Source organism: Sorex araneus, chromosome 6, assembly GCF_027595985.1.
Source record: "Sorex araneus isolate mSorAra2 chromosome 6, mSorAra2.pri, whole genome shotgun sequence".
Taxonomy (NCBI): Eukaryota; Metazoa; Chordata; class Mammalia; order Eulipotyphla; family Soricidae; genus Sorex; species Sorex araneus.
In genome coordinates this window covers 144,669,600-144,685,702 of record NC_073307.1, presented here as the reverse complement: position 1 = coordinate 144,685,702, position 16,103 = coordinate 144,669,600, and the positions used below count along the sequence as shown (strand labels likewise).

Sequence of the window (16,103 nt, the reverse complement as noted above, 5' to 3'; positions counted from 1 at the left end):
GCATTATGGTTTACTTCTTATTTTTAAAGTATGACTTCAAAATAAGGGGGGGAGGGTTGGGGCGGCAGTGGCAAATCTGGTAGTACTCAGGGCTTACTCTTGGTTCTGTGCTCAGGGATCACTCCTGGTGGTGCCTGGGACCACATGAGGTGTTGGGGATAGAACTAAGGCTTACTGCATGCGAGGCAAGTACCTTTCTCTGACCCAGAATCTGCTAAGTTTAAAATATCCATAACATCAAAGTGTATCTTCAACTACAATATTATTAGTTCAAATAAAGTCTCACGTTTCAATACATAAATTCTCCATAAAATCTAGTGCAATTTTCTTTTCTTACCGCTTCTGTTTCTAATGCTTCCCCGCCCCCACCCCCCTTCAATCAATGTCACATTACTGCTTTCTTTGAAAAGCTGCTCTTCCTAAAGGTCTCATAAAAAAAGAATTATTCCGTGAGACTTTTATCATCTCAGTTTTAAGGTGTATCTTCGGTGCCAATTATGTCACCATGAAGCCCATGCTCTGGGTGTTATACGATTTGCCACCCCCCTAGATTGTTAACTTTTTAAATTTTTTTTTTTTTTGCCTTTTGGGTCACACCCAGCAATGCACAGGGGTCACTCCTGGCTCTTACACTCAGGAATCACTCCTGGCGGTGCTCGAGGACCATATGGGATGCTGGGAATCGAACCCGGGTCGGCTGCGTGCAAGGCAAACGCACTACCCGCTGTGCTACCGCTCCAGCCCTTTTTTTAAAAAATTTTTTTTTTAGATTGTTAACTTTAAATTAACAAACAATGGCTGCTTCCTTGTGATTCTTTTTTCTCTCATTACAGGTCTGTGTGTGTGTGTTTCAGGATAAACAAAAATGAATTATGTATAATGTAATTCTGAGTGTAGGCAATGCACAAATATAAAGATGGCCCAATAACACGAATACTAGCAGAACATAATCAGTTACATATCAGTGGCACTCAGGAGGCAGCCAAAGACCTGGAGTATATGCCTGGCCCTAACCTCACCCTGGCAATATGTAACTTACCTAGCACTATGGGGTGAAATTCTGATGTGACCAGCAATGCTGGGGGTAGTCTCACTTCAAAATAAAATGTAAGTCTGTTCCAAAGTATAGTTCCAAAGCATTGGAACAGATTTACAGAGCAAATTTGCGTGTGACTACCTTTACGCAATATTGTAAGAATTTTAAAATAAATGATTTTGGAAATAATTGATTTCAGAAATCAGTGATGTAAAAAAAAAGAAGAAAAGAAAAAGGCCAACATGGGTAGAGAGTACAGGAGTTAAAATGCTCATCTTACTTATGGCTGAGTCCAGTTTGATCTCACACTACATTTGTACAATCTCCCAGCACTGCCAGAAAGGACCCTTGATCACAGCCAGCAGTGGCTCAACATTGAAACAAACATCTGGAATACAATAGCATTTCCCCTTAAGCAGCACTATTACAAATCCAAAGGTGTATGGAAACCCTGACAAACTCTTGAAGACTCAGCGGGTGAGACTGGGTAAAGAGGGAAACTTACCTTGATTAAAACATTGATATTATTTGTTATTTTCAATGCAACAACTTTAATCTTGTTCTGCAAAAAAGGAAAACAAAAATGTAAGATGCCAATAACTTTTAGGATGCATATTCTATTGCTATACAGAACTAGAATACTTTAGGATCTTTTTGTGTTTATGTGTGTGTGTTGGGGACATCATCTTGTTGTGCTCAGGGATTACTCCTTGTAGGATCTGGGGACCAAATAGGGCACAGGGATCAAAACCGGCTTGGCCATGTGCAAGGAAAGTACCTCTGTACTCTCTCCAACTCCTCAGGATGACTTCTACAGCTAGAGAATTTTTTGATTAACATTTATAGAAAAATGCTTATTCCTTGAAATGCTTATTTCTTGACTTACAATGAGCTCACACAGAAAAAAAATCTTTGTTTCACCGATGGTGAAATTGTTTAAAAGCAATCAGTTTAAGTTATAGGAAGACATAATAAAACATAATAAAACAGTATGACCAGGGTAAGGACTGAATTAAGAGCCGAGTCCAGGAAAACCCCCAAATTAAACACACATAGTTGTTTCCAACATACAAAACTAATACTCCTTCCCCCCCCCAGCATAAGTTAATTTTAGGCTTTAGAAAGAGAAAATTAAAATATCACAACTACCAATCAAATATTGAAACAAAATATATCACTAATGAGACTCAAGTGGAAATGTAAATATATTAAAGAGATTTCAAGACACTTCAACAATATTAATGATTCAGAAGTAAGCTGGTGATTTAGTGTCTTACAACACAGACCTGTCATCACCATCTTAGAGTGGACTGCCACAAGTCACTGTATGAAGTCAACCTGATTTTAATAGATGACAGCTAATGAAAAATTTCCTTACAACATGTTACGAGTGTTCTTACCTCTTCTGTTTTTAAGGCCTCCCCCGTTTTACCCTGGAGAGCCAGGCGAAGTTGTCTAATATAAACTTGTAGGCCCCGTGCAAAGTACTGCAGCCTAAAAGAAAGTACTGTTATTAGAAAATAATCAATTTTGCTTTAAACTCAACACATCTTTTCTTTTTTTGATGGGGGGAAGGGCATTAGGGTCAACTCTAATGGCGCTCAGGGGACTATGCAGTTGCAGGGATTAAACCGAGCCTCCTGTTCACAGAGCATGCTATGCGCTATCTCTCCAGCCCTACAATGAAAAATATCTTACAACTAAATGAACATTACGATTAAAGAATACTTTTTGGGGGAGAACTTCCCAAAATCATTAATTTATGATCACAAGAGATGTACAATTAGGTGAAGTAAAGATTAATTACTAAGATTTTCTTTATTTGAAAATCTGAATTAACCTGCTGAAAAATTCAGGTATGTGGGTTTTGTGACAGAAGTCTTCAGGCTTTCTTGGAGCTGGGATGGGCTACCTCCATTTTCCCTGTACTTCTGGAAACCGTGAAAGTCATGCACACCCCAAAGTTGCCACCCAGTTAAGAATTTAACTCCAGCTATATATCACTCCATTAAAAATTCTGGCTTTCCTTGGAAGGTGCAGCCGCATTTTCAGCCATGTGACATCTCAAACTCTCTACCACACAGAGAGCACACCAGACTGGATGGGATGTCATGTAGAAGACAACCAATCTCAATTAAAAATATATAAACACAGAAAGCTTAACATGTAACATTTTAGTAATCTCTTAAATAAGGACTGAATGGCTCCATGATGATATATAACAATTTTCTCTAACTTTTTTCCTAAGGAAACATTTTTGATCGTTATGTTAGCAAATTATGGATAACAAGCTATGTAAAATAAATTACTGAGGGGCTGCTATGGGGCAGCCTTAAGGGGGGTTGGGAAAACTGAAGACAATGGTGGAGGGACGGTGTTATGGTGGTGGGATTGGTGTTGGAATACTGAATGCCTGTAAATCATTATCATGAACAACTCTGTAAATCACAGTGTTTTATATATATAGTGTAAGGGGAAAATTTACATATGTAGGCATTACCTATTTCATGTCAACTACAAAATTTATTAACACAGAATTGCTTTAAAAGTTTTATTAATGATAGGTGGTCTCATGACAATTATCATGAGATTCAAGTATAAAATAAAATTTAATGTAATATACTTTAGATTCCAGAGTTGAAAACGTATATATGTAAATAAGAACAGGCATTTTATATTGTATTAAATGGTTTTAATTTTCTATTCATATAGGCCAAATCATATTGACTTATACCAATAATTGACTCTCACTGATTTATTTTCTGATCATAAAGTACATTATAGGGGATGCTATCTATTTGCCAGTTCTTAAAAAGTTTTGTTGTGATAAGCAATGTAAAGTAAATATGTTATGTGCCAAAGGGGTATAAGTTGAGATTGGGAGAAAAACTGGGGATATTGGTGGAAGAAAGGTCACACTGGTGGTGTTGGAACATTAAATGCTTGAAATAACTGTATAATGAACAATGTTGTAAATCACGGTATTTTTAATAAAAATTAATTTTAAAAAATGGATGAGAATTTATTAAAGTCAATACAAAGCAACTTTATGAAAACATGCTTGTATTGATTTCTCCAGTGCTGAGGTTCTCCAGCAAGACTGTCTTAATAATAGCCACTAGAGTGTACTTAGTGCTAAGTACTAGCAATTGTACTTGGAAAGCTCAGAGCGTTCCATTCTTTCTCATTTATTTCTCATAACTCTGTGAAACAGGTGCTATTGTCAATAAACAACAATAAACAATAAAGATCTGTGAGGGAGTGTTAGAGCGGTTAGGGAACCTGCCCAACACTTAAGTGTGGAAAACTAGAGCACATTTTCCAGGAAGTTTATTATCCCCTATGGATGTTATTTCATAGCTATCATATATGTGTATCTGTTCTTGTTCGTGGATTTTCCGTTCTGCTCAGCAAGGCTATATAGCATGATGGGGAGAAAGTTCTTATGAAACAAAAAATAACACCAAAACCCTGGGCAAGATTCAAGGAAACTATCACTTTTACCACTTTGGTGATACATCACCTGATTTTGAAATCTTTGAGTTTTTCTGCATTCAGTTTGGCTGTTAAGAAATCTGGAAGTTTCCGTCCCAACTGGTGGAAGCTGTACAACAAACATTCAACGTAACTGAACTGCAGCTTGGGTTCCTCGTTGCCCGCATTTTCTCCATTTTCTGCTTCTTCTGGAGGAAGAGGCATGTATTCCTAAGAGACAGAAATAATGACATTTGCAACCCGCTCTCAATATTCTAACTCTAAACATATACTTAAGCACATCCTAGGGCATGCTTTTAAGAGACAATGCATTAAATACTACCAAGACCAGAAATTTATGGTAAGGCATCTCTTTTATCTACTGGAATCAATAACGTGGCACATGAACCCTCCCATCAACCTGTGTTACGGTTTTTGTTGCTGCTACGAAAAACGTCAATGGAAGTAGCTAACATTTACTATATCTATATATCTATATATCTATATATATATACACACACACGTGTGTATATGTATATATATATATATATATGTGTGTGTGTGTGTGTATACACACACACACAGAGAAAAGGGAACAAAAGTTCTGACAACTCAGGAAGTCAAGATTCAATATATGTTTGATATCAAAGTCTTAACCAACATGACATGAACTCCCAAACAACTTTTTCCCCTTTTTGGTCTTTGAGCCACACCTGTAGATGCTTAGAGTTACTCCTGGCTCTGTACTCAGGAATCACTCCTAGCAGTGCTCAGGTGACCATGAAGTGCTGGGGATTGAACCTAAGCACCCGACCTGGAGGCTCTGGCCTCCCGAAATAACTGTTTCATTCCCATGGCCTTGCTGTGTTGCTGCTGCAGACTGAAGGTCACACAGGCCAGGCTATAGGACTTGAACACTTGGCTGTGGCCTACTGGAACTCACACACTTTGCTGTGGCACCTGGGATCCCAAACAGCAGAGTTGCGGCCATCACTGCCCAAAGATATGGGTTGGAGCCAAGCTCACTATGGGGCCTTACAGTCCTCAGGCTTGCAGGGAAGGTGCTTGCTATTCTGGGCTCTGACTTTAAAGTTATTTCTGAGCACTCCACTTGGAACCACCTGTACCCAGGTCAGGATGCATAACTTCGTAACTTTATGGCATTCCTCCCCCCCAGTGCCTTAGAACTAGCACCAACCCTCAGCAAAATACTTCCACTTTATAAGACTTTGTTACTGAGCATGGATCCAGACTGTGTAAACAATGCTATGACACACTCCTAGTGGCTATTAGGAGTCTGCAGAACAACAGATGCTCGATGACTCCTAGTGAATGCTCTGAACCTGATTCCTAGCTCAACAAAGATCACTTGATTCTGAAAACAATTTTTATGGAATGAATTATTTCTCTATAATTAAGACTTAAGTGGCCATTTGTTCAAGCTATTTGACCTTAGGAATAGGCCTGCTTCATGCCATGACACAAATGAAAACATATCTTGAAAAAGGAATAGCAGAATAATCTGTAACAGGAATCTCCTATACTCTATGCAAAGCAACAATAACAGATGAAATGCCCAAGATGAAAACATTTAAGAAAGGGAAGCGGGGGTAGGAGGTGGGGCAGAGGTTAAGGCACTTGCCTTGTTTCCCACCAACTCTGCTTGGAATCCCCAGTATCACATATCCAAGATCCTACTGGGGTCACTCCTGACCACTGTACCAGGAATAGCCCCTGAACACCACTGGATATGGTCTAATAATCAAAAATAAAGACAAGGACCAAAGTGGTCGTACAGAGGGTAGGGCTTTTGCCATGCATGCAGCCAACCTCCATTCTATCCCAGGCATCCCATATGGTTCCCTGAGTACCACCAGGAGTGATTCCTGAGTGCAGAGCTAGAAGTAACCCCAAAGCACTGCCAGGTGTGGCCCCAAAACAAAAACAAATACAGACCCCTGGTCTAAGCAGTTAACACCACTTGTTTGAAATCTAGTTTCACATAATACAGAAATTAGTACTAGAGTTAAGACTTTGGGATTCTATATTGATTAGGGAAGAAGAAAAGACAACATTTTTATTTTTTTGTTTTTGCTTTTTGGGTCACACTCGGAGATGCACAGGGATGCACAGGGATTACTCCTGGCTCATGCACTCAGGAATTACTCCTGGGGACCATATAAGATGCTGGGATCGAACCCAGGCCGGTCTTGTGCAAGGCAAATGCCCTATCTGCTGTGCTATCGCTCTAGCCCCAATAGACAACTTTCTTACCAATAACTTATCAAAGAGTTTCCTTAAGTTTGTTTCTAGTTTTTCCATGTCTCCACAAAATGAGCTCATCTCCGCCAAAAGTTTCAATACCTAAAAAAAACAATTCATGATTATTAGCAAAATCTTTTCTAAATGAATAAGTAGTGACTATAAATTAAGAATGATTTTAAAACTAGTCATTTTTTAATTATGCTTTTCTAGAGTCATGTTTGTGCGGGAGATGCAGCCCTATAGCTTACTATGAGGAAACGAAGGTCAGAGGCATTATGTGACTTGGCAAAAGTCCCAATGCATGTACATGGTAGGCTGACCCCTAAGCCCTAGATCTCAAGCTTGAGAGAAAAGAATCCACAGGACACTCTACTATGGGTGAGTCATGGACTGCAGCCAGAGGGGCAGTACAAGTATTAAGAACATGCAGCTAACTCAGTTTGATTCCTGGTATCACGTGATTTCCCAAGCATTGCTTGGTGCAGCCCTGAAGGATCCTGAGCACTGGCAGGTGGTGCTGGTAGATCCCCACCTCCCGCTCCCCCTCCCCCCCATGCTCCTCGAAACCACAGGCCATAGGCAATGCTACATCCCTGGGCCTTGGCACTGAACCACCAAAAGGGCTGACTAGGGATCACTGGGGAGTCCCATTCTGAGCACAGCTTGGGAGATAGCCCTCATGTCCACAATTAATGTACTAAGAGACACAGAGAAGAAGTAATAAAAATGTTATTATTTAGTAATAGAGGAAGAAATGATTTAAAATATTATTTAGTAACATTTTTGGTGGGCCTCATTGCTATTGAATTTATTCTCAGACACTAACTCAATGCTTTGGTAATTAACAGCTCTTAAAATTAACTTCCTGTTTCAAAAGCCAAACCAAGATGTTTGGAGCAAAGTACAATCTGTGTCCTGGAGATGCGACGCTACTCCATGAACTAGGAGGGACATGGTACACACAATTCCATATTTCAGTCTAATCAAAGATTAATTCTGTGCCTTTCACAGTCAAGCTCTGCACCAGATGCTGGGAATAGAGATGAATCAGACTCAACATGGGGAGGCAGACAAATGGAAAGTATTGGACATGCTGTGAAAATATGTGTCTGTGTATTACACTTTTTTGTTTTTTGTTTTTGAGCCACACCCAGAGGTACCTCAGGACTTATTCCTGGTGGCATTCAGGGAATCACATGTGGTATAGAGGATCGAACCTGGGTCAGTGTGTGCAAAGCAAGCGACTTTTCTGCTGTACTATCTCTCTGGCTCCTATGTTTTAATTTCAATTAAATCTAGGGTTCTGCTGGTTATTAAGAGTGGCACTATGATGAAATAACGATTTTAAAATACTGAGACTATGAAAATGAACACTGACTATAAGCAAGAACCATAGCAGTGCTTTCTCATCTATTTGCTAAATCTATAAAGCATTGGAATGCCTTTTCAAGGCTAAGAGCAGAAAATTTTGCCTTACCTCCAACTGTATATCAAGACCCTCCACTGGGGTAGTCAAGGAACTGAGGTTAGGAAGAACGTGCTCACAGAAATAAGTCACAAACTTTGTGGAATGCACATTTTTCTGTAAAAATCCAAAGAATACTGAGTTGTAAAAAAAAAAGAAGAAAAAAAGAAAAAAGAAAAAAATCTCAAATAGCAGAATGTCATTCAACAAACACTGAGTACCACAACAAATAAATACTAAGTACCACAAAACCAAGTAGAGGTTACAAGTACAAGTGCTTACCCCAGGAAGAATACACTTAGGTACAAAGTAATCTGGAACACCAGGATACCTATCCATTTCTGAGCTCCTTCTTGATTCTAAGGCCAAATTTTGGTGGAGATTTTAGCAATGGCTTATGTGTTTGCTTTTGGGCCACACCAGGTGATGCTCAGAGCTTAATCCTGGTGGTAATGAGGGGACCATATGTGGTGCCTGGAATTGAATCCATACCAACCATGCCAATGTACTATCTATCTGGTCCTGGAAATTTCAGTACTGAATGTCAGGCTATTCATTTCTCAAAAAGGATAGATTCTTGGGCTGGAGACAGAGTACAAAGACTCAGGAACTTGCCCAGCACAAAGCTACAGCTGCCATGCTAGTTCAAATCCTGGCATCACGTATAGCTCTTTCAGCACCACCAGGAGTGGCCACCAAGCACAAAGCCAAGTGCAACCTATCCCCCCCACACCCACCGTTCCTGCCCCCACAAAACCTACTTCTTTAAATTGTTTTTCAAACTATGCTATGCACACCACTGAAGACTTGCAGCCAACGGAACAAAGCAAGAGGTGGAACATTTACCCAGAAATTTTTTTTCAGGATTAAAAAAGGAAAAAAAGAAAAGCTGATTACTCAATCAAGAATCTCAGATTCAGTATTATAATAATATAATACAACACAGGGCTGGACCAGAAGACAGTACAGTGGGCAGGGCGCCTGCCTTGCATGTGGCTGTCTCAGGTGTGATCTCCAGCATCCCACACATATAGTTCCCCGATCAAAGCCAGAAGTAATTCCTGAGCACAGAGCCAGAAGTAAGCCTTGAGCACTGCCAAGTGCGGCATAAAAAGTCAAGACTTTAAAGAAATTTCTTCCAGCTTTAGGCCAGTGTTTCTCAGCCTTTTACTAACAATGGTCCCCTGCCTCCTGGCCTTGTTTCCTTCCGTGGTGCCCCTGTGCTACTACAGTTGGCATCAGTAATGTGCATGGTCCATGTACACCTATGATCCCCTTGGAATATCAGGGACAATATGAACCCCAGTTGAGAATAGTTCTAACCAACCACACGCAGGGTTCCAAAGAGTAAAAATTATTTACTATTTCCCTAGGAAAATTTGCAATCCTTCAAGCTAGCTAGTAGTTGTAAGAACATAAGCTCACAGGGTAATAAAATTACCAGTTTTGTCATACAATAAACTCACAGAAAAAAGAGGAACTGCCTGTCGCGTGCACTGCAGGAGTCTGTCCACACAGTCAGGGTCTGAGGGATTGAAGGTTTGTTCTAAGTCGGCCTGCTCAGCCACCAACTCTACAAGCTGCTGCCTTCCACTCACAGTCTGGAGGCTTTTCAACCCGGACAGGATCTTCATGAAAAGGACAAATTCTTCACCAGTCACATCTTCTAGAACCTGGCAAGAGACAAGGAATTCAGAATTGCATCGCTGTCACTTGCACAGCAAGGAAGAATCAAGAGAAAGACGAAGCAGAGCCAATTCCCGTGGGCGTGTGATGGACGTTTCTGACCCACAGCTGAGAAGACCACCTCAAGCTAATGCCAGCCAGTTTCTCAGCATGCAGCACACTGTCTCAAAGAAGACACTTGCAAAAAACACAGGAAGGCATATATGCTTCTTGAAAACTTTATGTTTTATATCTAAAGCACAGATCCAGGATATAAATATAGGGTATAAAAGCTGCTTTACAATTTCAGGGAGTTTGGCTAAGGATAAATATTTAGCAAGGTTCTTTCAGAGGAGGTGGTGATAGCAAAAAAAAAAAAAAATTTTTTTTTTTTTTTTTTAGTGAACTAAGGGCAGAGGAGTCTGGTAGGTGCTGGGGGAAGGGGAGATGCACTGTGGGGGACTGAACCCACCATTTGGGGTTCTCCATGCCCTTAACCCACTGACCTCTGTCTAGCTCCCTACCCATGGCCTTTTCCATATTGACCCGAACTATATCCCTAGCTCCAATATCCTGTATTTAAAAGCAGCCTCAGATGAAATGGAAACAAGATACCACACAAATCTTATTTTAAGTGGTTTATGCTTGGGAGGAACTGTCTTTCTGTTGACTAAAGAACAAGCAATCATACCATATTCTACCAGAGAAACTTGCTGGACATAGGAGTAATGTGCCGAAATGCCCACTGGGAGAATTTCCTTTCTCACTCACTGAAAAAAAAAAATTAACCAGCAAGAAGGGTGGGAGGAGAAAGTTCAATATGGCTAAGTGCAATGCAAAGATTGCAGGAGGTCTGGTACTGCAAAAATCCCCTGAGCACTGCTAGGAGGGATCCCTTGAAGGTAGAGGTGGGCTTAGTCCCCAGGCAGTACTAAATGTGGCACCAAAATCAAGGAAGAAAAAGAAAAAAATCTTAATCAGCAAATAAAATGGTGCTTATAGAAAAATCTAAATTTTCCTCAGCATATATTAAAAATCCCCAAATTTTGGTACTGAAACATTGTGATATATTCTGAGAATCTTAGCATTTGTAGCTGGTCTAGATGCTGACAATAAAGACAAACAGTTTGGGGCCTATAGTGTCACTGGGACAGGATGAAAAAATTTGGTCATTTCAATGTAGTTTCATTTTGAAACAATCCAGAATGACACTAGAAAACATTCTAAAATCAGGAAGAGAGGTGGAAATCAGAAAAATTAACTGAAAAAACTGAGTTCCAGTCTTGAGCAATGGAGAGCATCGCAGAGAACTTATTTATTATTATTTTTTTTTGAGAGGCAGGGGAGTTGGGGAGCATGCCCATTAGTACCCAGGGGCTTCTCCTGGCTCTGTACTCAGGGATCATCCCTAGTGGTTGTGGAGGACCATCAGGAATTGAACCATGTTGGCTGCACGCAAGGCAAGCACTTTATACCCTGTACTTACTTTTGTACCTCTCAAGAGGATTTCTTTCTTCTTTTTTTTTTTTAAGTGTGTGTGTGTGGGGGGGGGGCAGGGCAGCACACAGACTCAGCTGTGCTCAGGACTTACTTCTGGAGGAGATTGGGGACCATATATGGTGCTGGAGATAAAACCCAGATCGGTCCCATGCAAGGCAAGTTCCTCCCCGTAGTACTACCTTTCCAGTCCCTCAGAGGATTTAAATGAGATCACATCCCTTTAAATTAACATTATGATTTGTTATCATAAAAGGAAAAAATGAAAGCCCTCCAGGGGTCGCTAAGGTTTTATTATTTACATAGGGGAGACATATGGCACTAATGAATATTGCTGACTTCGAATACATCTGTTTCAGAAAAGTTCTACTAAATGAAGACCACAGTTTACCTTTTTAGATTCAGTCAGGATAAGTTCTTCTACTTCCTTTGTTAAGACTTCATCTGGTAAAGTTTTAAGTTTTGTAGAAAGAAATTTGATTGCTCGTTCTCTAACAATGTCCTCTCCCTGAAGAATTTGGCTAAACAAGCCACCTAAGGTCCCTGCAAAACAAACCATTGTGCCGTAAGTAAATTCTGCTTTCTGAGCTTAACTCCAATTAGAGTACTTCTTGCCACGTGAATTAACATTCCAATAAGCATTAAATTGATCACTTCTAGAGCCCCAGCCATATGAAAGATTACATGTTTTGCTTATGGATTCAGAATCAGTTTAAGTGCTGACTTTTCCTTTTGAAAATTACTGATAGTTAATAAATAATATTAACTATTTTGGTAATTACTGATATTAGCTAAACCCAGGTATTCTACTGACAAATTTTAGTTTTGGGGCCACACCTGTTGGTGTTTGGGGACCATGCGGTGCTGGGATCAAACCCAGGTCTCCAAGATGCACACCACGAGCTCAGTCTGCAGAGGTACTGCTCTGGCTACTAGACCCAGGATTTCCCCAACAGACTTCTACTGGAAAGTTTGAACAGTCTTTGTGACTCTGTCTGTTCTTTGAGTCACAAATACCTTGGCCGGAGCAGCAAAATACCTTGCAGGAAATACTAAAACCACTGGGCGAATCCCTGACATTATCCTCATCTGTAACACCGAGCCCCCCCCAATTTTCAGCTTTCAGACACAATGTGGAACAAGCAGCCTTACCTTTTGCATCCATCTTAAATATACTTAACAGGGCATTGTTCACTAAGTTAAATTCTGCCGAGTCATCTAGATAAAATGAAAATATAAAATAAAATTGACTTCATTTTCATATCAGATTTAATAATTCTCACAGATTGCATAGAAAAGACATAATTAAGCATTTCTCTCTCTCTCTCTCTCTCTCTCTCAAAAAAAAAAAAAACCCAAAAAACCCCAAGAAAATATAACCTTTCTTTGGGGGGGAGGTGGGAAGAGGAAGGGAGGGAGTCACACCTAATAGTGCTCAGGACTCTGGCAGGGCCCAGCAATCAATTCTAGCAGTACTTGGGAGACCATTTGCAGTGCTGGGGAGTGAACCAGGGCTGGCATGTTGTGCAAGGCAAGCCCTGTAACCATCCAGCCTCACAACTTCTTTATTAGAACCTATGGTATATTAGAACCTTCTATATTAGAACCTGGTTTGAAGATCAGAGGGGCAGTATAGCTAGTGTGGCTCTTGCATTGCATGTAGTCCACCTGGTTTTGATCCCAGGCTTTCCAAATGGTCACACGCCCCCCACCCCCAACAAAGCACCACCAGGAGTAAGCCCTTTGGGCAAGGCGAGGGCCCTTATATGCTTCTGGAGATTGAATCCAGGTCAGCCACGTGCAAGGAAGAGCCTTACCCACAGTACTAGCTCTCTGGCCCCTTCCTGAGAGTTTTTGTTAAGAAGGTATAAGTGACTAGGGTAAGAGGAAGAATAACAGTCCATGAAAATTTCCGAAGAAACTTGTCATGAACAGCATCAAAAAACTGAAACAACACTAGGAATTGGCCATGAATCACTAAGCTAGTACTGAATACAAAGAATTCCATCACAGATAGCACTTTGAGAGAAAAACTATTAAAAACCAAAATTGTACCTATATGAAAGGGAAGTTATAGTTACAAAATAAGAGTCCTTACCTGTTTGTAAAAGTTGGGTTAGTATATCAGCCACACGGGGAAGATTTTCTCCAGTGGCAAATTGAGGCAATTCCTTAATTGCTTGCCGTCGAATCTGGATATGATTTCAAAGAAAAAACAGCTAAATACTAATATCACTAAAAACAACAAACCTAACCTTTAACAAAAGCTGAACTAAAAAAGTGATAATCAGGGGCAAATGGCTACAAAAATATAAAGTGTGAGATTTTTAACAGTTGTGAAAATAACTTGCTCTAATAGTCTTCACAGAATAATACTAGGGGGGATGAAATACATTTAAATACAATTATCCAACTGGAGTTGACAGTTTTGAATAATCAATAAAGACTTACATGATCAAAAAAATGTTGGTCATTTGCAACTATTGGCATTCTCACTAACTTTGGGCTTAAAATAGTATCCTTTAAGAACAGCTGTAGTGGCAATGTCATATCTAGTTAACTACTTATTTTATTTTTTTTTGGCTTTTCAGGTCACACCTGGCGATGCACAGGGGTTACTCCTGGCTCTGCACTCAGAATTACTCCTGGCAGTGCTGGGGGACCATATGGGATGCTTGGAATCAAACCCGGGATGGCTGTGTGCAAGGCAAATGCCCTACCCGCTGTTCTATCGCTCTGGCCCCCATTAACTATTTACTTTAAAACAAAACAAAAACTACTTTAGAACTCCCTGTACTGACGACTTAATACAACATAGCTGAGTCACATGCACCTAAGCACTTAATTCAAATACATGGTCCTGGCTTACTGAATGTAAGCATTTATGGGAAGTTCTGTCTAGCAAATTTTGCAAGAACTGCTGGCAATCCACTAACTTCATCTGAAAGGCTAGGCGTTGACAGCTGTGAATTCTTAGGAACCTGTCTGTACCAGCAACCTGAAATGCTAACAGTTAATTTGGGTTCAAGGAAAATCATTTCTTATCAAGTAATCATACAGCAAGTTATACTTCTGCTATGCAAAATATTTAGTGGGTGATAAAATGGTGTTTTATGATATAAAACTATTTTATTTGGGGAGGAGGGTCTGTGGCTTTTGGGCCATATTCAGCAATATGCAGGGGCTATTCCTGACTTTGTCCTTAAGGGTTACCTTTTTTTTTTCCTTTCGGGTTACAACCATCAATGCACAGGGGTTACTCCTGGCTCATGAACTTAGGAATTACTCCTGGCAGTGCTCGAGGGACCATATGGGATGCTGGGAATCAAACCCGGGACGGCCGTGTGCAAGGTGAATGCCCTACCCGCTGTGCTATCACTCCAGCCCCCAATGGTTACCCTTAAGGACAGTGGTGCCTGAGAACTATATGCGGTGCAGGGGATGAAACGGGGTTGGCCTCATGTAAAGCAAGCATCTGAACTCCTTTACTATCTCTCCGGCCCTGATTATTTAATCTATTTATTTGTGACTGAATATTTCCCACATTTAAAAAGTGATGTGAGAGCTAATGCATTTACTCTAATGTCAATTTAACCCTAAACTAGGCACACTATAGTATTTTACTGTGCACTGATGCAACTGGTACTATAATCCTGTTTTGCTACTTGCAGAAAATGTGCACAAATGGTAAGAGAAACATCTGAGAGCTTTTTGTAAGTGTCACTCATAAACTCACCGACACATCTTCATCCTCACAGAGGTCTAACTGTGCATTGATAGCAGAATCGGCCAGTTCTGGAAAATGCTTAAAGAATTTTGGAATAAACTGAGCCGCTAATCTTTTCTCCTTAGTACCACCTTTCACACCATCCAGGATCACTTGATAGGCATCTTTATGCTGAAAGAAAGAATTGAACAGAAAATAAACATAACAGAAGGACAGGAACTGAAACAAAGTTGTTTGGGTTGGATTTATACCAGTAAGATGTAACACTGGCTGAGAAGTGAGGCTATTTTTGGAGTTTCACTCCTTAAATTGAACACCTATCTTTTTACCATCTGATCTCCTGTTCCTCATTATAAAAAAAAAAAAAAAAGATGTATCTACACCAAGAGACAGTTCAACAAGAGGAATCTGTGCTTGGCACGCAGAAGGTTCAAGGACAATCCCCAAGCACAACAGAAGGTTCAAGGACAATCCCCAAGCACAACGTGGAGTCGCTCCTAAACACTCTCAGTCGTGGCTCGAACAGCAAAGTGCTGATGCAGTAATAGTTCCCCATTCCATTGATCACTGACCCTAGCTCTCAAGACTTAAAATATTATGACGAACACTGCAAAATTCTCAAAGCAAATAAAAATATTTGTTTCCTAAAGTATGTTGATGGTGGGAAGGATACACCCTGAAACCAACAATTAAGGCCAAAAGTTTTGGCCTTAAAGTTTTGGGCACATCTGAACATGTGTCAGTGGTGCTCTGTTCGAAATGGCTAGCCAAAGTGGGAGCAGCATTCAGAGGTGCCCTCCTTGGCTCTGTGGCACCCAGGGCCTCACTAATTAAAAGAAAGAGCACGTGTACTGCCAGAGTTATGCCCTCTGCTCAATGTTCATGTGTTTCCTTTTGTAATAATGCAGAAACATATTTCCTCAGATACTCGTATTATTCTACCACTCAGAGCCCAGCAAGCTACGGAGAGTATC

The 16,103-nt window shown here is 40.4% G+C and overlaps 1 protein-coding gene across 2 annotated transcripts in view; it reads right to left on the bottom strand.

The window, feature by feature from the left end:
- The window catches only part of API5 (apoptosis inhibitor 5), a 33,440-nt gene that overhangs the window by 7,460 nt on the left and 9,877 nt on the right, over window positions 1-16,103 (bottom strand). For both annotated transcript variants that reach the window (XM_004607916.2, XM_004607917.2), the window contains exons 2-11: window positions 15,139-15,300; window positions 13,501-13,594; window positions 12,555-12,620; window positions 11,794-11,945; window positions 9,707-9,913; window positions 8,253-8,357; window positions 6,785-6,874; window positions 4,560-4,741; window positions 2,437-2,530; window positions 1,542-1,598 (exon numbers count right to left, since the gene is read on the bottom strand). In XM_004607916.2, the coding sequence (XP_004607973.1) occupies window positions 1,542-1,598; window positions 2,437-2,530; window positions 4,560-4,741; window positions 6,785-6,874; window positions 8,253-8,357; window positions 9,707-9,913; window positions 11,794-11,945; window positions 12,555-12,620; window positions 13,501-13,594; window positions 15,139-15,300 (1,209 nt within the window). The remainder of the gene's footprint in view (window positions 1-1,541; window positions 1,599-2,436; window positions 2,531-4,559; window positions 4,742-6,784; window positions 6,875-8,252; window positions 8,358-9,706; window positions 9,914-11,793; window positions 11,946-12,554; window positions 12,621-13,500; window positions 13,595-15,138; window positions 15,301-16,103) is intronic.